Source organism: Propithecus coquereli, unplaced genomic scaffold (assembly GCF_000956105.1).
Source record: "Propithecus coquereli isolate 6110/MARCELLA unplaced genomic scaffold, Pcoq_1.0 Scaffold48, whole genome shotgun sequence".
NCBI lineage: Eukaryota > Metazoa > Chordata > Mammalia > Primates > Indriidae > Propithecus > Propithecus coquereli.
In genome coordinates, this window is record NW_012150618.1 from 936743 (window position 1) to 962788 (window position 26046).

At 43.0% G+C, this 26046-nt stretch overlaps 1 protein-coding gene across 1 annotated transcript; it reads right to left on the reverse strand.

Annotated features, from left to right (window-relative positions):
* Positions 1 to 4251: 4251 nt before the first annotated feature.
* IYD (iodotyrosine deiodinase) lies at positions 4252 to 24989 on the reverse strand. The gene is made up of 5 exons (XM_012655573.1): positions 24723 to 24989; positions 15681 to 15872; positions 13640 to 13799; positions 9981 to 10137; positions 4252 to 5701 (listed from the first exon to the last, which is right to left on the reverse strand). Exons 1-5 carry the CDS (start codon positions 24898 to 24900, stop codon positions 5519 to 5521), a joined length of 870 nt encoding a protein of 289 aa, XP_012511027.1. The 5' UTR covers positions 24901 to 24989; the 3' UTR covers positions 4252 to 5518.
* Between the last annotated feature and the right edge of the window lie 1057 nt (positions 24990 to 26046).

The window sequence follows — 26046 nt, forward strand, 5'->3', positions numbered from 1 at the left end:
TCGGCCTCCCAGAGTTCTAGGATTACAGGCGTGAGCCACCACGCCAGGCCCTTACTTATCTTTTATAGCTGTTTTTTCCTAAACCAAAGTCCAATCAAGAATCACACCTTGCTTTTGGTTATGTCTCTGGTTACCTGGAGTGGAGCTTCTCAAACTTGAAGGTGCACACGAATCACCTGGGGATGTTGTGAAGATGCGGATTGTGATTCCAGAGGTTCAAGTGGGGCCCAAGAGTCTTGATTCTAACAAACTTCCAGGTGATGGCAGTGATGCTCCTGGTGCAGGACCACACTTCCAGCAGCAAGGCTAGAACAGACAGTCTCCGTCCTATTTTTTCCCCCTCATGACACTGACTCCTTAGAGAGTCCAGGACTGTTTCTTGTAGAATGACCCACATTCTCCTTATTCCACCATGCCCTTGACTTTTCTCTCTCCTCTGTATTTACCGTGCACTGGAAATTAGGCGTAGAGACTTGCTTAGTTTCCGTTAAGGCATTTTTGGCACATGTACTTCACCGTGCATCCCAGCAGGAGGTGCCAGATGCTGGTTATCCTACCAAGGCTGTGCTAAGGCTGTACCACCTGGTTAAGGTGATGGCCAGATCTTTCCATTGTAATTTTTTAAATAGAAATAAATAACCTAACTGCGTATCAAATGGATAACATTAACGACACAGAGAAAAAAATGATTTCGAGTTCTCTGACAGGGTGAGGCCAACTCCCTCTGGGCCACCTCCCCTGAGCCACGGTCCGGCTGCTCTTAAGAGGAGGGCATCTCTCGCCTGCCCCTGTTACCTTTGCTCACCTAGATCCCAAAGCAGGGCTGCCTTACAGTGACAACGGTGTCTACACCAACCGCCACAGTAAGGCACATTCCGTTTCTGAATGCTAACTGTGCACCAGGCAGCGTGACAAACACTCTAAGGTAAGAGCAATGGAAGGAATGTTTGTGTCCCTCAAAATTCATATATTGAAACCCTAACCCCTAATGTGATGATGTTAGGAGGTGGGGTCTTTGGAAGGTAATTAGGTCATGAGGGTGGAGCCCTCATGAATGGGATTAGTGCCCTTATGAAAGGGGCCCCAGAAAGCTCTCTAACCCTTTTCCCGCTGCATGAGGACACAATAAGGCAGCAGTCTGCAACCCACATGAAGGCCTTCACCAGAACCCAACCAGGCTGGCACCCTGATCTTGAACTTTCAGCCACCAGAACTGTGAAAAATATATTTCTGTTGTTTATAAGTGTAAAAAGGAAACTAAAGTCTCAAGGCCACCCTGCCCCCCAACTCTTCATGCAAAAGAGAAGGTAAAGCCTCAGGCACCTGTGAAGAATGGGCCCCACAGATCATTCATTAAGAAAACTCCTTGCCGACCTCCCATAAACAAGGACATATAAATTATAACTATGTCTAGCAGCTGAAACTAAAGCCTACTCAATGCTACACTAATAATGAAATACACGTTTACTTTACAGGTAACAACCAGAGACAAGACAGAACCAGACATTCTTCCACCCACCCAGGGACATCTGCATAACCGATGCTTCCTTCACTCCCCTTTTCTCTTCTAACATTTCCCTTATTTTCTGTAAAATGTAGATTTCTTGGGCCTCACAGGAATGTTACCACTTTGCCCGATCAGCGCCCCCGTCCACACACACACACACACACACACACACCTTTTTCCTTCTGTCTGTTGCCTTTGAAATGCTGACGTTTCCAACCTCCCCTTTAGAAAAACAGCCATAGCTCGTCTGCAGTTCGTGTTTTTCCTGGGCACGTCCTCAACTTCGGCTTAATAAACTTCCATTGATTGACATTTTTGCCTCAGTCATTTACTTGGATTGACACAAGCCGCTCGGCTAATGGACATTTGTTTTGGCAGCCCGAGTAAGACAGTGAGTATGATTAGCCGTATTTTATACATCAATTAAGCCACTAGCTCAAGGTCGCCATGGCGTAAGGATTTTTCCCTGTAGGTGCCTGGCAGAGCAGGAATAAAAACCAGGCTGTGTGACTCCAAAGCTCATGTGCTGGGCCACTCCGCCACCCCCCGTGTCTCACGGCCGCACCTGGGGAAGGTAATACTGACAGCTGAGGCTTCGCCACCTCTTCTCTCCCTGACCTGCTGCAAGGAAAGGTCTCCCCCGCCTGCTGTGATGAGGCCTTTATCACCAGGTCAGAATCACGTACGGAGGAGGCCTGAAGCGAGAAAGCGCAGCTGGGTTCATGATGGGGAAGGCAAGAGAGGAAAAAAGGATACAGAAAGTAGAAAGGAGCTCAGGATACAAGGGGGCCGGTGGGACGTCTGTGGCAGAATTTTGAGATGATTAACGAATGGGGACGGCGTACGCTTTGCAAGCAGCTGCAGTGCATTGGTAGATACGTATTGAGAGAGAGAAAGATGGAAAGAGGGTTTGGAGTTTTGTGACCTTCCTTGGCTGCATTCTCAAAAGAAAGCAGCAAAGATATTAGTTGCTTATCAGTTGTGATTGGATACGCAAAACTGTCCGATGTCTCTTTGAATGCAACCCTGTACCATAGACCGGATAAATGGCTGAGCTTTAGAGAGATCTGGAGAGATCTTCGGGGAGCAGCTATTTTGTTTGGTCCCAGCCCCCTCTTTCCGGGAACTTTAGTGAGAGGCCATGGACCTGATGTGTGAGAGGCAGAGTCTTGACCGCAATCAGATTTGCCCCTTTTTCTAACATTGATCTGTTGTCACTGGATCTTACTTTATGTCCTTATGTATGTCTTTCAACGAGTTTTATTTTTTGAGACGGGGTCTCGCTCTCTTGCCCGGGCTAGAGTGCAATATCATCATAGCTTACTGCAACCTCAAACTCCTGGGCTCAAGCGATCCTCCTGTCTCAGCCTTCCGAGTAGCTGGGACTACAGGCACGCGCCACCACACCCGGCTAATTTTTCTATTTTTTGTAGAGACTGGGTCTTGCCATGTTGCTCGGGCTGGTCTCGAACTCTGGCCTCAACTGATCCTCCTGCCTGAGCCTCCCAAAGTGCTAGAATTACAGGTATGAGCCACCATGCTGGCTTCAATGAGCTTTTTACATTGTTATTCTAACTAAAGGAACTTCTGTAGAGGGCCCATGTAGAGGCTCCCAGGACACAATCCGATGCATCTGAAACGCAGCTCAGGCGCAAGAGAGACAACAGATACATTTCGTTTACATTTTGAAACTGTTTAGTGCATTAAGGGCAAGACTCTTAAAGGGTGTCTTTTTCGGGGGGCAAATGTGCACAGCATATAGCATCAGTAATAATGGTAATGCTGCCACTACTACTGACAGAACCAACAATAAAAGCTAACACCAAATGTTAACTACCATATACTCTAAACTGTATGTGGCTCATCACATTCTGTCACCACAACCCCTCTGAGGTGAGCTCTACGTTTATGCTCATTTTGCAGATGAAGAAAATGAGGCTTAGAAAGATAAAACTGTCCACGGCCGCCCAGCTGGCGAGTACCAAGAAAGCAACCTCAATCCAGGTCTGTCTGTGGCCTGTTATCTCAATTCAGAATTAGTATCGATTCCATCCCCCAGTGAGAAAGCCGGCTGTCCCCTCACCACACCTGTGCCTGGACATCTTCGCTCAGCGCCTGTGAACAGTCAGGGCTGTGTTTCTGGGTGCCGTGATCTAAAAGTGACCAGATCTTTGCAATATGTTGACTGAGGGCCCCTAACTCACACGGCAGCCTTGACTCTCTCTTTCTTCTCAAGAGGCTCTGCAGCTGGTGACTGTACCGGGACCCTTACCACTGGCCTGAACCCCTCTCTGCCCCAGGCCCAACTCCTCTCCCCGGGGGTCCTAAGGAGGCGGCAAGGATCTCTTCTCCACCCCAACCCTCCCCAGCAGGGCAGAGTGAAAGATGAGCAAAGAATTCCCTGAGCTCAGTTTTTAGACTTAAGAAATAGAGAAGTTTATAAATATAGATTCAATTTCCTTCCGCTGCAATGCCGAAGTGTGTTTATTATTCTGATACTTGGAACTCAGAGCATCTTTTTCCTACGAAACCATATGATGCATAGCGGGCAGGTTCCCATTCCAGCCCACGTAAATAACAAATCCACAGTGCAGCTAAAACAACACTCATTTACAAGGAAAGGTTGGGGACAAATACCTTTCCCAATACTCATTTTTTTAAAAAAAAAAAGAATAGAAAGAAAATGTAAGTAAGAAAGTTTGTATTTATTAAAATGTGTTGATTTGGAGAAAAGAATGTTTAGAGAAAACTAAAGACAGAGATGGAAGATTTTGGAGATTCCAAAAGAGACTTCTGGGTATTTCAGTGGACTTCAGAGGCCGAAGACATCAGTTCTTGTAACGTCTAATCAACTTTAAGGCAAAGAAAGGCCTTCTCTTTCTCTGAAACAGGGCTGTCACCAGCTCTTGCTCTTATCAATGACACCAAAGGCTTTTCTTGCATTGTGTGACTCACAGATGGAATGAAAAAAGGCAAGAGAAATTTTTCTCAAGGGAAATGAGGAAATAAAAAATAGAAGGAGAAAGAGACAGTGGAAGGGGATGAAGGGGTGAGAAGAGCTGCTTTACGGAAATTACCCGAGCTGTCAGTGTGCCCATGGGTACGACGCCCCCAGGAGGCAGAGGTACGATGGCACCTGTGACCCATCAGTCCCAAACAGCTGTACCATCATGTGGAGAAAAGCCAAAAGTGTGTTTCGTGGGTAGGGTAGAAAAGAAGGGAGACACAGTCAGCCATTGGGTAAACAGCAGTCTTTAAGAAAAAGGAAGCAAACGCTAGTTGTAGTGTTTTCCGATTGCTGTGGCGTAAGCTCACGCACCACAGGCGATTTCAGGCTACAAATGTTTAACACTTAAACTAACTGGCTGGCAAAATTCTCAGATATTTAACAGCTTCCACGAACTGCTACCAGCCAGCTCCAGCACACCACTGGGCAGTGCGGCTGCCCGTTCCTGTGCTCAGATGACACCAGCCGGACCCCTGCTACCCAAGCACACCCTGTCCTGTGCTGTGAGGGTGACATTTTAGTTACTTTGATGGTTACTTATTCAAAACTGGCAGAATATCCCTGAAGTTCAGTTAAAAATTGTATCTCAAAAGCGCACCCTTTCTCTAAAAGCTGCCATAAATCAGAGGGCAGGAGGCCATTTGGTTAGTCTGAATTTAAATTCAAGAGTCCTCACATAGCTGAATTCTTGGGACTATACTACATTTTCTGATGACTTCTTCTTCTATAAGAGTTTTGAAAAAATAAAAGAAAAAGTCAGCAGTGATTTTCTAGAATGGTTTTTAAGACCAGGTCATGTTCTCTGTAAAGTGTTAATGCATTTCCAAAGTGGGTAAGAGAGAAACAGGACTTATCCGATTGACAGGTAGAGTGGCCCCCCCATGGAGTGGAGTGCAGGAGACCCCACGCCCAGGGAGAGCAACTGAGGGACCCGAGAGGGGCAGGCAGAGCCGCCGGGAGGAGCCTGGGCACCGTCCTTGCACAGCTCCCTGAAGGGCTCCTGCCTACACTGTCACCATGATCTGGTCCAGAGGTTTCCGTTTGAGGTCAGGCACTGTGGCCTCTTTGCTGGGGTACCCCACGGGGAGCAGCATCAGCAGTTTTTCATGTGCAGGGCGGCCCAGGAGCACTCTCAGACGAGGGCCACAGTTGAGAGGAGTGGTAGTGACAGTCACCAGCCCCGCATTCTAAAACAGGAGAGGAAAGGATGTGTTGTAAAGCCAGCTGGCAACATCACAGCTCTGCCTCCAGCCTGGGGACCTTCATCCTTAGCACACCTGATCAGCTAATCATTTCCCCAAAGTTGGGCAGCAAAGAGGCTGCCGGCTCAGGTGATGGGTACCATGAACCTCACCTGCGCCCCCAACTTCTCCAGCCACTGACTTCTTTTAACCAAGCAGTGGGAATCTTCTGGAAGCAGAAAAATGCTAGTCTTATTTTTCACTGATGCTTAAGAAATAGGAATGGTTATTTTATGGAAAGAAATTGGGGGAATCCAACTATACCAAAGCAATGGCAAAAACAACAGGCAGTTCCTCTTAGCTAAGGGGTCAGCCTGTTTCCTGGTACAAGACCCACATGATAAGAGCAGTCCACCGAAGCAGGGTTCCAGCCCAAGTTCTACTATAATTTTCTTACTAAATATTCTTTCCTGAATTCTGGTTATCTGCCAGGAATCTATGGGTTGTAATCAGTATCTATAATATTGGCATTTGAAACTATATATACGTGTGTGTACATATATAGTCTTGTGTCAGTTAACAATGGGAATACGTTCTAAGAAATACATTAGGTGATTTCTCCATTGTGTGAACACAATAGAGTGTACAAACTCAGAGGGTACAGCCTATTACACACCTATATGGTGTAGCCTGTTGCTCCTAGGCTACACACCTGTACACATGTAATTGTACTGAATACTGTAGGCAATTATAAATACAATGGTATTTTTGTGTATCTAAACATGGAAAGGGTACAGTAAAAATACTGCATAAAAGATTAAAAATGGCCCAACTGTATAGGGCACTTACTATGAATGGAGCTTGCAGGACTGGAAGTTGCTCTGGGTGAGTCAGTGAGTGAGGGGTGAGTGAATGTGAAGGCCTAGGACATTCCCGTGCTCTACGACAGCCTATAAACACTGTACGCTTAGGCTACACTAAATTTATTGAAAACTTTTTTCTTTATTCTATTATATTATTCTTTATTCTATTAATATAATACATTAACCTTAGCTTACTGTAACTTTTCACTTTATAAACTTTTAATTTTTTTTTAACTGTTTGACTCTTTTGTAATAACACTTAGCTAAAAATAAAACACTGCACAGCTTTACATCCTTATTCTATAAGCTTTTTTCTATTTTGAAAATTTTACTTTTTTTTGACTTTTACCTTTTTTTGCTAAAAACTAAGACACAAACATACACATTAGTCTAGGCCTGCACAGGGTCAGGATCATAGCTCTATTTCTTTTCTATTTGTTCATGTTTTCACCCATTTGTTTATAGAGTTAATGTATCTTTTGCCAATTTGATAATTTATTTATTTATTTAATCTTTTACCTCTTAAACTTTTTTTGCTAAAAACTAAGACACAAACATACACATTAGTCTAGGCCTGCACAGGGTCAGGATCATAGATATCGCTGTCTTCCACCTCCACATCTCGTCCCACCGGAAGGTCTTCAGAAGCAACAACACTCTTGGAGCTGTCGTCTCCTGCATGATAACAATGCCTCCTTCTGAAATACCTCCGGAAGGACCTATCTCCTGCCTGAGGCTGTTTTATGGTTAACTGTCTTTTAATAAGTAGAAGGAGTACATGCTAAATAATGATAAAAAGTACAGTATAGTAAATACATAAACCAGTAATATAGTTGTTTATCATCATGATCAAGTATTATATACTGTACATAATTGTATGAGCTATACTTTTATACAAACTGGCAGCCCAGTAGGTTTGTTTACACCAGCGTCCCCACACACACGTGAGTAATGCCTTGTACTACAACGTTAGGACTGCTACAACATCACTGGGTAATAGGAATTTTCAGGTCCATTAAAATCTTATGGGACCACCATCATATATGCGGTCTGTCGTTGACTGAAATGTCATTATGTAGTGCATGACTATATATATATGGATCTGGAGTGACTTAATATGGTCTCTTGCTGAAGGTCTCTCATGCTACATCATTCTATGCCTTGATTCCCAGAGATTTTATAATGCCAAGTCTCTATTCTCAGGAACACATGCATTGAAAAATCTATTGATTTCTTCTTTCTGTCATCAGCTTTTGTCTCTCCTTTATTATGACATTTCTCTTCCTTTATTATATATTCACATGGTATTTAAATTTGGAATGGATAAATCTTGAACTTTCCACTGAGAAAATATTTACATCTTAATTTGGTGTCATTTTATATTTTGGTCCTTTTTTTAGACATAGCTTTTACCCCACCCTGAATTTTATATATGTTTGGTAGTAGACATTTCTGAATACATAGAACATATTAAGCAGTTTCTCTTAGTAATATTAAGCTGATTTCTATTAGTATTTTATCTTTCAATCTCCCTTGATTTGAGTGCCTTGGTCTCATTACAGGTCGGGAGTTTTTTACCTGAAATCCTCAGACCCACAGAGGACCAAGGATTGAATTCAGCAGGTGTGTGAACTTGGATGGGAAAAAAAAAAGGCATCTTTATATCCACAAACATCTAACTAAAATTTAGCAGTTTCTTCCATTATAAAGGTAGGCAACAAATCACAGTAGTGTTAGCAATATCTATGACTTTGTCACCAATAAAATTCACAGATATTTTCACATCAGTTCATAGTTGTTATAGATCTTAAAATATCATTACATTCATCACTACTTAAAATAATAGGCCTAGATCTTGGTAATTAGATCTTGCTAGATTTTTCTAGATCTTGCTGCAGCTAGATCTTGGTAATTAATGTATTAAAAAGTCTTGCCTATTTTATTTTCAACAACTACAACCACAGGGAGTTCCTACAACTACAGAATCGACATGGAAGCAGAGCCTGATGCCCAGTGAAAATGCCAAGGCCCAATGATGGGGGACCCAGTGGCCAAGGGGTGCCCCATCCACCTCTCTTCAAGCCTCCAAGCAGTGAACATCTAAGTAAAAACATGCATGGCTTCCAGACACTTCCCCAGCTGCCCCTCTCCAGCTTTTCCAATGAAATCACCACCCACTAAGGCTGAGAAGAAGTTCTGGAAGTCGCCTCTACCTGTCATGTGTGCCTCACCAGTCACCAAGCTCGAGATGGGGGCTCCATGAAGATTTCTCTCTCCTCCCTCACAAATCACGAGCTGCCCACAGAACTGTGCCTTGTGGGAAGCTAGAGGGCAGCAAACTCAACAGTAAAGCGAAACGGACTGAGCCTGCGGCTTCACCGTACAGAGCCACGTGGTGCGCCGAGCTCATTCTGGGCTTAAACTGCTTCTTCCGTGACCCTCAAACAGATGGGGTGTCCTGAGGTCTGATGCTGCGCAGTGACTCCTTTATCTGATTGCAGACTCAGTAGGGAAATCAAATGCCAGCTCCTTCAAGACAATTTTTCATACAATCTGAAAACACTTCTGTTGTGTAACGACGACTGTATTTTTTGCAAGGTGTTACTCAGCACACGCATTTTTCTTTGAGATAGTGAATAAGCTCATTGATTTTTTAATCAATTGTCCCTTGAAGGTATGATCACTCCCTCTTATAATCTTGTTTGCCGTATTTGTGTTATGTGTTTACCATCTCTCTCACCCCCTACCCAGCCCCCAGCCCCCACCAGAATGTACGGTTCACGAGACCAACTACCCCAGTGCCTCTCAGGAACTCCCACGTAGGAGGCGTTCAGAAAATATTTGTTGAGTGAATGAATTGAGTAGTTTGAAAGGTACAGAATTCAATCCTGCTCTGTTTCTTGTTAGCTCCCTAGCTGACTTGTAGATGGAATTTTTTTTAAGCCCACTGTCATCTTTCTAACACAATACCATGCAAACTTCTCAGCACAGGAGCTCTAGGAAAGAGTCCTCCTTGTGGCTTTTTAATCATCCCTTCAGCTCAGACAGCAACAGCAAACACATCCAGGGAGTTAGTCTCCGTGACTTTCAGGCTTGGAAATTTCTCATGTGTGTCTGCCCAAACCCTTGGAACTTGTTGTAACAGATGTAGCCAACCGCAACAACAATTTTTCTAACCCTGAAACGACATTACAAGTGCATTTCCAGGAAGAATTCCAGCTTGTTGAACCATGGTGCTCACCAGCCAGGTTTCCAGAAGTCAGTTTCCACACTGGAGTTACCTTACTTAGGAATTCAGCTTTAGATAAAACAATCTCCAAATGTCCCTGAATTTAAAACTTAGCTGCAATGTTCTAATAAGGTCACCCTTTGGTCCTCAAGTCTCACTTCTCTTTTTTGGGCCTGGCGGGAGAGCAACGTACCTGCAGGGCGGCTAACAGGATGCCACAAGCGATGGAAACACTGATCTCATTGTAGTAATGGACCTTTTTCTTGCCATTTGCAGCAAAACCATGTACTTGTTTGAAAACGAGAATCAAAACAGGAGCGGTGTCCAAGTACTCTTTAATCCAGTTGGTTCTGGGGACAGAAGAGAGATCCAGGAGAATATTTGTTCTTATTTTTCGTTCTGTTTTTACTACCTTAGCTTATTTATGATAAAAATAAAAACATGCTTACTTGTCTTTTTTACTAAATTGAAAAAGTGCAGAATTTTTGTTTGCGCCTTGTTCATCTTTTTCTGTTGAAAGAGCTTAGGAAATTTCACCCCAAAATCTGAGTCCTTGGTATAAAGTATATTTTGAATTAAAGACCCTTAGAGATCAACAGGCCCTTGGAAGGGGCTTTCTCTGTATCGGCAGAACCAGACGGACCCATCAAAAAAACTGTTGACTTTCCCTTCCCCTTTTGTGTTATTTCAATACATCACAGGAAAGAAGATCAAAAAGGAAACCAGACCTGGCCCAAACCATTTAAACATAACAGCTGTCTCTCAGGTTAATTTACAAGCCAATCTGTTTCCCCATCCATTCATCCTCCCTAGCAACCATGTATTGCCCCTAAACAGAATTACCTATGTTCCTCATCTCCCCTCTCCTCTAAAAGGAGGGTATAAAAATTTCTGGACCCCACTGGGATATTGGGTAATCACTCTGTGATTCTTCCCAGGAGTGCAGTAAATAAACTTCTTTCTCTTATTAATCTGCCTTATTTGCGAGTTGACCTTTTAGTGAACCTTTGGCGGAAAGGGGCAGTTTCCCCTCACCCCCACACTGTCCAAGATCATTCAATTCAATAAACATGTATTAATAAGGGCCTAGTACAGCAAGACATATGAAATGCTGAAAGATACAACGGCAAATCCTGTAACTTAGAATGCACTAAGACAATATTCAGTAAAATGAAACCTGGTAAGTGCTATCAAAGAAGTATAAACCAAGTGCATTGGGAGCCCCTCAAAACTGAAATGTTAATTCTGAATAAGAAGATTGGAAGAAAATTCCCAGAAATGGCCTCAAGGCACTGAAGGCCAGGGCAGGAAAGGGGGATTGGGGAAGGCGCCCCAGGCAGAGCCAAGGGATGAGCTGGAGCACAGGAGGCTAAACTGAAATCGCGGGTGGGCAGATGGCAGTGCAGTGTGCCCAGCTGTAGAAAAAAGGAAGGGAACTTCTGTGGGAGTGGGAGGTCATTCGTGTGACGCATAAATATGGAGTGGAAATTTTCATTTTCCAGCTTAAAATCTCTCTTTCTTGATTCCATTACCCTGTCCCATACATTTTGGCAGAGGTTTCATTCTAGCACAGATATTCAAAAGAGAGATAGTCATGCAATGCCATATATCGTAATTTTCCTTAGGATATATCATTTCATTAATTAGCAAGAGATGGTCACCATTCGCTTCCTCTCTGGCCTAGTTATGGCTTCGCTGTTTTTGAAGTACAATAAACTCACTGTGTATTTTTCCATGGTTCCTCTTAGACTAGTGACATTTACAGGTTACACTTTCAAAGCTACTTTACCATACTTCGGCCAGCTTAGTCACGTTTGACTGCTATTGATTCTCTTCTCCTGACAAAGAGGGAGAAATGTTCCTGGTTTAGAAGATCCACTTGAGCCAAACAAGCTTGGCCATGCTGGGCAAGCCACTTAACCTCCCACGGCTCAGTTTCTTCCCACGTCAAATGTCTCGTGTCGAATGTGCTGTTGTGCGCCCATCCCTGTGGTCACTGCTAAATCATGGAAATATCAGTCCAGAAGAACCCCTTTTAACCCACCTTCCTGACTCACCGGATGAGTGATCACCCTCCACTCCCTCTGGGGCACACAGACTGTGCCTTCAGTGCCTGGAGCTGCTCTCCAGGGCGCCCAGCAATTCTGTAGCCCCCAGTTGAGTCGAATGTTGTCAAGAGACTGTTGTGTGTGTTCCCCAAACTGGGTTCTATTAGATAAACCTGTGTTCTGCACAGATATGTCCATAATTTAAAATTCTGATGTCTGTATTGTAAAGGAAAATATATGAATCTCAGGACTCCCCAAAACTCATTAGGCCTAAAAGGAGAACTGAGCCTGAGAAGTGAGGGACAGAAGCACTGCCATCCTCTTGAAACTGCTCTTTACAAATTAATAAAGGGGTGCCAGGGGAGAACTGTGGCGAGGGTCTACACTCTGCAGAGGCACAGGCATAGCTAAAAATAATGATAACCAGCCACTGTCCCCTAGCTTGCTTTCCTATAATTGCTATTCAGGAGTCACATTGCTGATGGTCATAAAGATTTTTAACTTTCTCCATAGATGACATCAGCTTTTCTAAACCTAAGGGTCGTTTTTGAGGTATCTTCCAGGCTCTGTATTCGATGGCTGACCGGTGACCCATCCCTAGGAACAGACTCAACTGGTCTTGCAATCCCCACCCAGGAACTGACTCAGCACAATAAGACAATTTCTACACCCCTGTGATTCCACCCCGAACCCAGCTAATCAGCAGACCCGGCACAAAGGTGAGAGAGCAATTAATTCTGCCACAGCTGAGGAAAGTGTGTGAGGGACAATAGTATTTTGTAGGTACTGTGCACATCTAGCATATAGCATCTCTCTAAGTATAGAGACTCGACTTTTACCTATCCTGGTTCATCCCAGGAATACGCAGTAAGATTTATATACTCACTGTTACTTCCCCCACACTTGCTCCAGAGCACAGAGATAAGTTACAACTCCATAAGACATCAATCTTGATAAAGTTTAAATGTCTTTGGAGAAAATTGTCTTCTGGTCCAAAGAACTAAAAAAGGAGCAGGGCCAAGAGGCCACCTTCTCATCACATCCACTCCACCCGTCCAGTGAGAAGTGCCCCCAAGGCCCTAAATCGGCAGTCCCACCATCCTTTCTTAGGCTTGTGCCACTGTGGAGTGTGGGGTGGCTGGTGTCACACTAGCCACTGAAGGCCCACAGCTGACAGCCAGAGGCATTAAGTATCTCTTCCGAGCATTCTCAGTGCCAAGGACTCAAGCTGGTCCCGCAGGGCCCCTGGAGAGGTCAGGGTCACTGTCACCACCCACAATGCCCCCTCATGCTCAGCCTAGGAAGAGAGCGGGCAGGGAAGGACATCGTCTTGGAGGCATCGCAGCGAAACTAGGTGCACTGAGTTCCCTGCCACTTCTCTCCTGGAGTGGAGGAAGCCCACAAAGTTACTAACACCTCACAGATATCACACTTGTGCCAAACTTGTCCTAAAGCTATAGCCTGCTTAGTAACGTCATCTGGAACACCTGATCATGTTAGCAAAACATTATCTGCTTTGCTCAAGATCTTGAGAAGTATTTCACAATCTTATGTTCCAACATGGGTGAAAAGTGAAGTGATTTCTCAAAGTTTTATTTACTAAGCAACTATTTGGGTCAGAGCTTACTTATTCACCACAGAATCACATGGCAATACAGGGGCAGGGCCTGATTTAGCACCCATAATTCCTCACGGAGCCAGAGTCAAACTTTCATCACTTACAATGGAACCAGGAAATGGCAGTGGTAGTTCCTTCACCTTAAGAGGCCAAACCAGACATCCCTAATGTCACCAACTTTTGTACCTCAGTTTCTTCAGGTCCGTAACCCATCGGTGCCCCATTCTCTTCATGTAGTTTATTTCTTCTTCCTCCTCTACGATCTTGCGAATCTCGTGTTTCACGTCTGGGTCCTTAACAACCACGAAGGTCCAGGGCTCCGTGTGGGCCCCACTTGGGGCTGTTCCTGTCACCCATCAAGTCAAAATGAGAAATTAAAGCTGCAGGGAAGTATGAGACTGTTAGTTAATAATAAATATAATTAATGCTTGCTCAAAATGAAGTGCTCGGCTGTGGGCTCTGGTGGGCGCTGCGGACTCTGTTTTGTTCAGTATCCTCTGGGTGTCTCCCAGCCAACTTGTCAAGGTCAAGACCAGTAGTTCTGGGGCTGTGGCAACCTATCCCTGCTTCTCTAGTTATGTGGGAAAAAACGTCCCTGCCTAACTGCACCACAACCACTAAGGAGAAAAACTAGGAGGGCAAATTCTGACAGCCAGAATTCTCTAGACTGTCATTTGTTTTGATATTCCTGAAAAAGGATAACGTCAGGAAGCTTATTGGAAAAGGTAAAATGTACATGGTAAAATGGTTTTAAAAACATTCCTGAAAAGGCAACTAAAATGGTTTCATGCCTATATCAAAACTCTGAGCATGACACTGTAAGGTTTGTGGTCTCATTGGGGACACACGAAAGTTGGGGAACCCTTGGTCTTGAGCACTCAATATGCACAGCTATGTGTCTTCTACTCCTGGGGGCTTCAGCAATTCTTGGCCCACAGCTCAATCAGTCCCAGTGTCCCAGGACAAAGTTCCATGGTGTGTCATCTTTGTCCAAGGAGCTTAAGTTCCCTTGAGATTCCAGAGAGGGCTTGGACCAGCTTCTGACCTGGGTGTCACCACCTGGTGCTAGAGATGGCCTGCTATTCCCAAGGGCAGACCACAGTGACCATAGGTGGGATATGTCAGAAAGGCCTATTCCTTCTTTCCTTATTCCTTTGTAATGTAACAAATTCTACCTCTGGAGGGAGTAAGGCCTGCAGGCTCTTGACAGGGTTCTTGTTGGCCAGACACCACTGCCAACACTAGAAGTCATGATTAGCTTGGAAAATATAAGGCAAAAGCTAAACATGAGGCCCAGATTTCTGCACAGAGTAATTCTGGTTAATTTTGTATCCATTTTATTTGTCTACTAAATATTTGTGTCTCTAAATACAAGAAATAAATTTCTCCCTAATGTTTTAAATTGTGCCAAATTTACCTTAACATCATATATGTACACAGATATACACAGATATAGATAAATGGGAAATTTAGTAACTGCTGTTAGTTAGATAAAGGACTCAAAAATCCAGTCCATTTATATCCTTAATGGAAATGAAATATTTTATTCTTGCTTTCTTTTAAGTTTGACAATGGATTCATAATGAGAATGCAATAATTCCTGAAAATAAACTTAAATATGGTTTACATTCAAAAGAGACTTTCAAGTAGGGGGCTTTCTCTTATATCTCCTCCCCTTTTTCTGTAGTTATTTATTTTTTTTCCCTCTGTGGAGATATTATTTACATTGGCAACGTGTTTATCTTGCTTTGGTTTACTTTGTAAATTCATACAAGTAAATTTTGCTAGTGCATTAAAATACTATAGAGCACCATGGTGTGTAATATAAGAAATTTTCTTCCAAAAAGACAAATGTGTAAATGTGAGTGTGTGAGAGTGTGTGTTTGTAGTATGTTTTAACGGGAGGGGAAAGAAAGAGGATGTTTCTCTTTGAATATATGATGATGTGTTTAGAAATTTTAGTTTTCAGTAAAAGCTCATAATACTGAATAATTTCAGAAGTTTTGAACTATTATCACATCTGCTTCCAAGATGTTTATAATAGTCAAAATGTAGAAAGTAGAAATCGTTATGTTTCTGGCAGTCACTCAACACTTGGGTAAGACTTTATAGGAAAACATGTCACTCTAGGCTTTATTCACTGTTTGAACTTCAACATTGCTCCAGTGTTGGAGTCACACCAGCAGGCCAGCTGACATTCTCAAAGACCCAATGTGCAACTACAAACCTGCTGCCTTGATGACATTATCAATGACTTCCATTGGGATTTGCTCATTACATATGAACCGGACTGACCGTCTCTTATTGAGAAGTTCATAAAATTCCTGGGATCTCTTAGTCATTTCCTTCTCAGGATAGCGGGTGTGGGAGAATGGAATGTGTTCAACATTTTCCTCTGATTCTTGCCACTCATCAGCATCTGCAAATAAGAATAAGAAAGGTAGCAAATTAAATGATCTCTCTTGGTCAAAAGATGGCCAGTGGAGAGAAGAAGATAAAGTTCTCAAAAATGTCTGTAGGGTTATGAGCTAAAAAAATAAATAATTAATTAATTTAAAAAACCCAAACCCCCCCAACCAAAAGACCAACACAAAAATTGCATAAAAACAATAAATATTAAAAAGAATAGATTTATAGAATTCTGATCACTGATCTTGACTATCCTTTGAACTCCAGATTTGTTACATTTATTGTAAATCAAGAAAAAGAAAATTTTTACCTACAGAAAGATGAGAAATTCAAATTTCTGTTAATGGTAGACCAAGTTATTTGAAACAATTTCTCATCAGTGGAAAACCACTCAGATCACTAAATTAGATATTTTTAAAATCATAGTAAGAAATTTCCAGGCCAACCTGAAAGGAAAATACAAACCTACACAGGTAAATAAACACAGAAGCTACATTTTCCCTGATTGTATTTGCCAGTCCCTACATATTTGAATTTCCATTTTTATATCTTCAGGGATCAGGGGTGACAGAAATCAAAGCCCAGGCCCACACACAATGGGAAGTCTAATAAGCTGGAGCCCCAAGACTATATCCTTAGGGAAACTGTGAATGATAAATAAATCACCCCTCAAGGGCTTATATCATTTTGATGGGTCTTGCCTCAAACTTGAACTTGGAATAAGGTTGTCCTGCCTGGAAGTACTCCAGTTGCCTAGCAGAAGCAAATACCAATATACAGATCATTTTTAATACAATCACCAGCAACCCACCAAATGCAATCAGGCACATAAAGAACCACCTTAAACAAGAAATAGCAGAATCAATTTTTAAAAATAAAGTCAGATGACTAGAGACTTCAAATATTAGAATTATCAGACTCAGAAGATAAAACAACTATAATTACTATGTTTACAGAAAAAAAAACAAACATAAATCTGTAGGGTATAGGAAAGGATAAAAATTAACACAGAAAATATGAAAAATAGAACTTCTAGAACTGAAAAATAATAGAATTAAGAACTTAATGGATGGATTTACTAGGAGGCAAGACTAACTAAAGAAAAATTAATGAACTGGGAGATAGGTTAGAGGAAGGTACTGGAACAGGGCAAGAAGAGGCCAAAAGATGGAAAGCATAGAAGAGCAAGAAAAAACAGAGCAGAGTGAGAATGTCCAACATACATTTAATCATTTGATTCAAAGAGAATGTGGCAGAGGCAGCATTTGAAAAGGTAGTGTCTGAGATTTTCCCAGAACTGATGAAAAATATCAAATCTGCAGATTCCAGAAGCCCAGTAAATTCTATTTTTTTTTTTTTTTGGACAAGAACTTTTATTTATTTTGTAATGACATTAAACACAACTGCTGCAAGGGGGGAAAAATATTGTAAGGAGGAGGCACCAAATTTTAGTTCCGTAATTGACCCTAATAACAATGCAAGTAATCCAGGAATCACATTAGATTCAAAACTACAGGTTATTTCAGGCTCCTTACTTACAGGTAAACTATATAAATAGTACATTTTTACTCTGAGACCCAGTAAACTATAAACATTATTAAAACAAGAGACCCACACATTTTACAATCAAATAATAAAATCTTAAAAGCAATCAAAGGAAAAAAAGATTACTTCCAGAAGAACAAGAATAACTGCATTTTTAGTAGCAACAAGAATCATTGCATTGAGTATAAATGCTCCTGATAAAGATCAATGATTTTTTTAAGTCCAAAGATGTTGTTTATAGGAGACACAACTAAAACATAAGACTACAGAAAGGTTGACAGTTATACCATGCATCATGGTGGAAAAGTTATTATATGAATCATGTAACTATATTAATATTAGATGAAAGAAAAATTGAGGTGAAAAGCATTGTTGGTAATAAAAAGGGTCACTTTATAATAATATAATTTAATTTGCTGGGAAAACACAATTTTATATGCATTTGTATTACAGGACCTCAAGATAGACTTTCAAGAATAAATGTTAAAATCCACAATCACAGTGAAAGATCTTAACACATCTTTCTCGTAATGATAGAACAAGCAGATGAAAAAAATCAGTAAGAATACAGAAGATCTGAATAAAGCAGTTGACAGAGATGACCAAATGGCCATATATACAACACTTTATCAAACAACTGCAGAAAACACTTTCTTTTTAAGCAGACTCAAAACATTCATAAAAATTAACCATGCATTGGACCAGAAAATAACTCTCAACACATTTTAAAGGTTTAATAGATATTGATCTCTGACTGCAATGTAATTAGGCTATAAATCAGTAATAAAAAGATGACTGAAAAAAAAAAAAAGATACCTTAATGGAAATTAGAAAACATTTCAAAATTAAAATATGAAATTATAACATATTGAAAATCTATGCAATAACACTGAAGTATTCTATTTACAGGGAGATTTAAATACTTAAATGCATACATTAGATGGGAAGAAACCCTAAAAATTAATGGGCTAAAATTCCATTTCAAGCAATTAGGAAAAGAACAAATAAATAAAACCAAAGATAGTAGAAAGAAGTAAATATTAAATATGACATATTAAGGAAAATGACAAGAAACCTCCAAGAGGGAGAAATATCAAAATCAAAGTTGGTTCTCTGTAAAGACTGATTAAACTGACAAGCTTCTGGCAAGATTGATCAAGAAAACGAAAGCACAAATAACAAATATCAGAAATGGAAAAGGGGACATCACTACAGATGTTACTGTCATTTAACCAATAGCATGAGAATATTAGCATGCCAATATATTAGAAAATTTATATAAAAAGACAAATGTCTATTAATAGAAAATGTAACCTGCCCAAACTGACTTCAAAATATAAAAACTGAACGGTCCTCTAACCATTAAATAAGTTGAAGCAGTAGGCAAAGATCTTCCTAAAAGAGAAGGAAACTCCAGGTCCAGATAGTTTCATGAAGGAGTTCTATCAAACATTCACAGGGAAAATATTGCTAAACTTTTTGAAACTCTTCACAACAACAGGAAAAGAAGGAACACTCTCCAACTCATTTATGAAACTATCACAACCTTGATACCAAAACATAACTATGACATTAAAAGAAAGAAAAACTATAGCCTCAGTTTCCTCATAAACACAGATTACAAAAATCCTAAATAAAATGTTAGCAACAGAATTCAGCAATATATAAAAAACAATATATCTTGACCAAGTTTGAATTATCTCAGAAATACAAAGTTAATTTAACATTAGAAAAACAATCCACTTTTTTTGTCACATTAACAAACTGAGGGACATAAACCATAAAATCATTCCAATGCAGAAAAAGCATTTGATACAATTTGACATTTATCTCTCAGTAAATTTGGAGTTGGAAAAAACTTTCTTAATCTGATAAAGTCTAACTATGGGGAAAAAATATCCACATCTAGCTATATATTAATACTTAATGGTAAAACTTTGAAACCTTTCCATCAGATGTTGAGAACAGAAGGATGTTAATGCTCACTACAATTCTACATATAAAAGATTATTTTTAAAATCTTTTAGAAAAGAATATAGAAGAGTATCTTTATGACCTTAGAGTGGAGAAGGATTTCTTAACAAACAAAAATACTAACCATAAGAAAAAGACGGTTAAATTTAGCTATATAAAATTTACCATTACACTTGCCCGCTTTTGCCACTTCTGGTTTTCCCTATTATTCTCCTATTCAGAGAGTTCTGGAAGCTCATTATCAGTAGCTCAAGATCTTAGAGAAGATGAAGATGCAAGAGAAGATTCAATCGTTGAAGCTAAAAATGGTAAAACTGAGGAGGAAGAAGATGAACCCACAGCCATGAAAGCAGATAAAAAGGAAGCTGTGTCTGGTGCACTACGAGCCTCACCAAGGGCAGACCCGATTATCTTATTTTAGAAGGATATTTTCCAGTAAGTAACATTGCGAAGTTCCTGGTAGGCTTATCATCAAATCCTCAGATACATCATTCCAATATTCTCAGAACTGTTGCTTATATTTAATATATCCAAAATTTCATAGCTTTTTCTCTGAATATTGAGTGTTTCTTTATTTCTTTCAAGACTATGAAGAAAAGCAAAGAAATAATCCCCACAAAATTCAAAATAGTAGTTACTTCTACAGCATAGGAAAAAGGTTTGTAACTGAGAAGGAACACAAGGGGGTTTAGGAGAGATGGAAATTTATATTTCTTGGCCTAGGTGATAATTATATGAATTTTTGCTTAAAAATTATTTGTTCTATGTTTTATATACTTTTTCAGTATGTATACTGCATTTCACAATTAAGAATTTTTCCAGTGATTAGAAGGTCACAGCGATTAATTACCAAAGGAATCAAGGGTAGATCAACTGGCCAGAACTGTCAGATAAGACTTTAGAAAAAGGAGAAAAGGTGCCTCACACTTTCTCAATGCAGTGAAAGTTCAAGTTCAGTGAAAGTAGGTAAAATCTAGATAAAGTGGGAACTTAGATCCTCAGAGATGAATTTCTTGCCATGTTACCATTTTTCAAAGCACGAGAACAAAACCAGTACTTTTAAATTCCTGTTTCATAGTTAAAATATCAATGCTTTCAAGGAACATTTAGAGTTTAAAACAATGAATGAGAACTCAAAAGTGTAAACAAAACTGGCCATAGATACTCCGGCCTTCTGAGCAAAGCAGCATAATTTGTGTCCGTGGAAAATAAATCTCCCTGTTGTCACCCTCCTACACAAGGCTGATGAGGGAGGATAGTGTAAAATGTTGAACCTCTAATGATTCCCTGTGTCCCTGGGTCCCACGGCCCAGTGTTTTTCAGAACATAGGCATGAGTCTTAGGACAGGACAGGCTGAGCTCCCGTGCACGACACAGTAAGGCCATGAGGGTTTGGGGAGAAGAGCCCACAGGCAGGACAGGACTGTAAAACAGTGACTCAGAGGTCCGTTAGCAGGAAGAAGGGGCTACCCCAAATGCTAATATGCTACGCCAGTGGCTGGGAAGTGGGAAAATCCCTGAAAGAAAAAAACCAGACAAGGGCTGATTTCCACACGTAAACTGGTGTGAGGTGGAGAAAGAAAACACGTGGAAGAAATCAGAAGTCCAAGGGGCAGGAACCCCAGAGCCAGAGGTGGCCTCAAGAGCACAAGTTCTGGGCCGGGCATGGTGGCTCACGCCTGTAATCCCAGCACTCTGGGAGGCCGAGGCGGGTGAATCGTTTGAGCTCAGCAGTTAGAGACCAGCCTGAGCAAGAGTGAGACCACGTCTCTACCAAAAATAGAAAGAAATTAATCGGACAGCTAAAAATATATAGAAAAAGTTAGCCGGGCATGGTGGCACATGCCTGTAATCCCAGCTACTTGGAAGGGTGAGGCAAGAGGATTGCTTGAGCCCAGGAGTTTGAGGTTGCTGTGAGCGAGGCTCACGCCACGGCACTCTAGCCCAGCCAACAGAAAAAAGGGAGACTCTTTCTCAAAAAAAAAAAAAAAAGAACACAAGTTCCCTGGGAATTCTCAGAAATCCTCGAGGGGGTGTTGCCTTATGAAAGCTCCCGTATCAACCAGAGCTTATGTTTAATAAGTTTGCACACTTTCCTGTGGTCGATCTGTCTCTTGTTACAGAGGCCTCAGCCGTGACCCCAGATTGGGTAGAGAAAAAGCTATTTAGCCTCCCCTCCAAGCAGTGGAGTGAAGCTGGCGGAATTTGCTCTCTGAGCCTCCTGGTCTCGGTGTTCAGCGTCCAGTGCTGACCGGGATCGTCCCCAGCAGCCCCCACCAGGCTGGATCTCAGGACAGGACTCCGTCTTCATTCAAGTCCTTTCCCTTTCCTAATCTCCTCTCTCATCTGAACTGACCTGTTCTTTGTCCTAAGATCTTGAGGTCTTCCAGGGGTCTTAGCAAACCAAGCTTCTAAATTATCCCCGCGCAGATATTATGGGTGGGGGTGTCAAAGACAAAGCCGAATGTGTTGCTTCCCACGGGCAAGAACTGTGCTGCCCTCCTCGATCGCTCTGAGCAGAGTAGAATGCCGGCTTCATATGGGACTTGGGGCAGCGGCGTGCTTTGGGGGCGCGGGGAGCCCTGATCTACAGCACTTGCCAGTAGCCCTGATGTGAACGTTCCCATCATGGCCCGACTTCAAGCTACTGACATTTAACATGTGGCCCATGAAACTCCGGCATATTTAACAGTTGGCTCTTTTTAGTTTCCAGAGGCTAGTCCCATTTAGTGTGACAATCTGAGGTTTTCTCTTCGAGATAAACATTAGCAACTTCTTAGAACTGGCTGTACATAAACAAGGAACTGAAAGTATTAACAGGACACCAAACTTGGCTGGTTTGAAAACCGGAAAAAAGTTTGCATCTTGCATCTAATAAGCCCCATGCTCTCCCACGCCACTCTCCCCCCACGCCCACCCCAACGCCCCCTGCCCGCACGGTCTGCTGCTTCCCTGATCTAGGAGCACGGAGTAGGAGTTCTTTGTGACTGAGAGCTGGACTCAAAATGGTCGGCATCTCGTACCTATGTGCAGGCATCAACACCATCTCCGAGTTTCTTCAGCGCTGGGCTCCTTTCTCTCCTCCAGTTCTCCCCCTGCCCAATCCTTTGCACCTGGAGTAAGATTCCCCACTTAAACTGTGTCCACCCACCCTGCAGCTGAGAGTAGGGGCTTGGGTGGCAGAGCAGCCCCCCCGGGTTTAAGCTGATTCTCACTCACCAGCTGTGCAAGCTTAGTGTGCGTCACTTGGCTTCCGTGAACAGCAACTCCAGCAAGAGATCTGTGCATGCTACACTCAGGCCAGATTTGCCCCAGACGCTAAGGAGAACACTGAGACTGTCCCATTCATGCCCCTATGAGGTAAGAGAAGGAGGAGGATGGAAGGGAACAGAGAACGAAGAAGCAAAGAGTTTTGCAGAAATGAATAATCAGGCACGAGCCAGAGCTTTGCTCCGGTTCCCAACCCTCAGGTCCAGCCCCAGGCTCTCTTGCACCCTCACACCTCTCGGGTCTTCAGATCCATGGGCTTCCCTCATTGCGTACTCTCTGATCTCTCCGGAATGCCTGCCGTTGCTGGTCACCTCCTGCCCCCTCTGTTCTGGGTCATTCTCCGAGGGGAGAGGCAGCCCAGCAAACAGCTACCTGCCTGGCCCCTGCAGCCAGACTGCCTGGTCCTGTCCCTGCCACTGCCTTCTCGAGAAGGTGACTTACTCTGCTTGAGCCTCAGTTTCCTTACCTGTAATGTGGGAGTTATAATAGTGCCTACTTCATGGTATTGTCATGAAGATTAAATGATTTACTACACATAAAATGTGACACTGGATACAGTAAGTGCCACGTAAGGGCTTGTTATTGGAGCCTTTCCCACGCCTTCCCCTTTGTCCTCCTACCTTCCTCTGCCACCCGCCGCAGTTCCTCTTACCCGCCGGGTCCCTGGTCGCTGTGCTCAGCCTTCTCTCTACCAACGCCCACTTCCCACTTAGGGACTTCATCAGTTCTCCAAGTTCCAAACACTTTCCCTCTGCTGGTGACCCTCCCATCAGTGTCTGTGGCCTGGACTCCTCCTTCCCCTTCCTGCTTAGATGTGTCACTATCATCTCAAATCAAACATCCCCCATGGGACTCGTCTTCCCCTGAAGCTGAACCCTCTTCCCTGCGCCCATCCTGAGACTCTTCTAGCCTCCAACTCTTCCCTCCTACTTCCCCTAATGTCCAGTTCAGGACCGAACCCTGTTGTTCTTCCTTGATCTTCACTCTGATCCACCCTGTGCCCAGCATCCCCACCGCCATCTGGGCCATCCCAGAGCAAAGCACTACACGGCTTCATCACACATTCACACTCACACACTCTCTCACACACTCATATTCACACACTTACACACACTCTCACATACATTCACACACTCCTCACACACTCTAACACACACATTCACACATTCGCACTCACACACTCACACAGACCCACTTACATTTCCAGGGACCTCTGCTGGGGGTGGGTATCACTGGCCCAGCTGAGAATCACAGAGGCTCTTCCACTCGAATCCATCCCACAAACCCATCCTGGACAAAGCTGCGCAAACACGGATTACCCGAGACTCCTACACAGTCCCCCCTTCCTACCGGCACCCCATCGCCCCTTCTTTCCAAGGCCAGCCCTGCCCTGCCTGCCCTGGACACACCGTTCTCGGCCCTCCAGAGGCCTCCCCACGCCCCACTCTTCCTGCGCCTCCCCCCTGCAGCCCCCCTACCCCGCTATCCCATTCATCCTCCCCGGCCTGGTTTGACCTTTTCCTAACTGCCGTCTCCACCCCCAGGCCTGCTGCAAACCCCTTAGAATCGGGTCCACTGGGTTTGCCTGTGTGTTTCTCTGTCTCTTTCCCGTGTCTCATATTGTCAACAGAATTGGACACTCCACTTGTTGAGGACAGAGGCCACCCTTGTCTCTCTCCCCCAGGACCTGGCACAGTGAAAAATGGCAAACCCCTAGGTAGATGCCACCTTGCAGATTTCAGAGTTCTTGACCAAAGCCTGCCCACTCACCCCTGCCCACGGCCGGCCTGAGAGGAGACCCTTTGGGAGGATTCCAACAGGCAGAACCGGATAAGAACCAGGGAAACTTCGGCCCCTCAGTGGGTTTTCACTGTGCATTCAAAATCAGGGGTGCTGGTGCCAGCAGGTGACAGACTAATCACCTGAGGAGATGATCTGTCTCTGTCACCTGCTGGTTAGTTGGCACACTAGAGGTCAATGATGAAACTGGCCTCCTCTCCGTTAGCCCAGCCGTCACCTCACAAGCAGCATCAACACCGCAATGGCCGAGCTTTGCTGCTGGAACCTTTACCTTCCTCTGCTTGGTGGAGGTCAGTGCCGTCTCTTAAGTCTTCGTCCACCCAGGGGCGAGACTCGGTCCTGGCTCCAGGCTCCCCCTTCTTCCTCTGGATGTTTCTATCAGTATTTTTAAAGATCCACACAACCAAAATGCAGAGAACCGCTACCAAGACTGGAGTCAGGAAAAACATGGTTAGGAGTCTGATCCCAAAGCGCTCCCCACACCGGCGTTTAAACAGAGACAGGGGTGGGAAGTGCAGGGACGCGGAAGAAAGGGAGAGAGAGGTGTGCTGGGCAGGGAACAAAGTGCAGGACACTGCAAGGAGCAAAGATCACAGTCACGTGATCTGTGTTGTGGGTTTGGTCATGCACCGCGCACTTTTTAAAACTGTGTACGTGATCAGTATATTCTCAGGCAACAGTCGCTAGATCTGAGTAAACACTATGTGCCAGATCTTGCCCACAGGGCTAACAGGCATTGAATCCTCCTGCTGTATCGATTTTCTCAGGCAGCAGCGTGTCTTCAACTTGTGTGAAGCTAGGAGTCTCCTGGAGAGCTTGTTTTTGCAAGAGCAGATTTCCAGGTACCAACTCAGATCTGCTGAAAGAAAATTTCCAGGAAAGAGGTGTAAACTGCACTGTAAATGGCATGTTTGTGAAACTCTGCCCTGAGGTTCTACTTGTTTTTTCAATGATGCCTGAGCCAACATATGCAGTAAAAAAAAAAATAAAATCAGAATTTACAGTAGAGAAAACTTTGATCCAGAAAAAAGTGATACGGAAGCATTAACATGATAGTTTGATTAATTGTATAACAACTTAAGTAGGGCTTTTTTTTTTTCCCCCAAACATCTCAGTCAGTTTGGGATGCTATCACAAAAATACCATAGACTGGGTGGCTTAAACAACAAAAATTTATTTCTTGCAGTTCTGGAGGCTGGGAAGTTAAAGATCCAGGTGCTCGCCAATTTGACTTCTGGCGAGAGCTCTCTTCCTAGTTTGCAGACTGGCCCCTTCTTGCTGTAACCTCACGTGGCAGATGCTGGAGAAAGAGTTCATCACTCGCTTCTCTCTTGTAAGGCCACTAATCTCATTTATGAGGGCTCCACCCTCATCACCTAATCACCTCCTAAAGGCCCCACCTTCAGACCTCAAAATACCATCACGCTGGCGGTTAGGGTTGCAACATGAGAATTTGAGGGGGACATAAACATTTAGTTTATAACAGCAAGGGACCAAGTATGTATAATACGATGCCATTCGAGTAAAACAAAGTGGAGAATACTATACATTTATATGTGCTTATATATTCATAAGATTTTCTGGAAGAATATAAG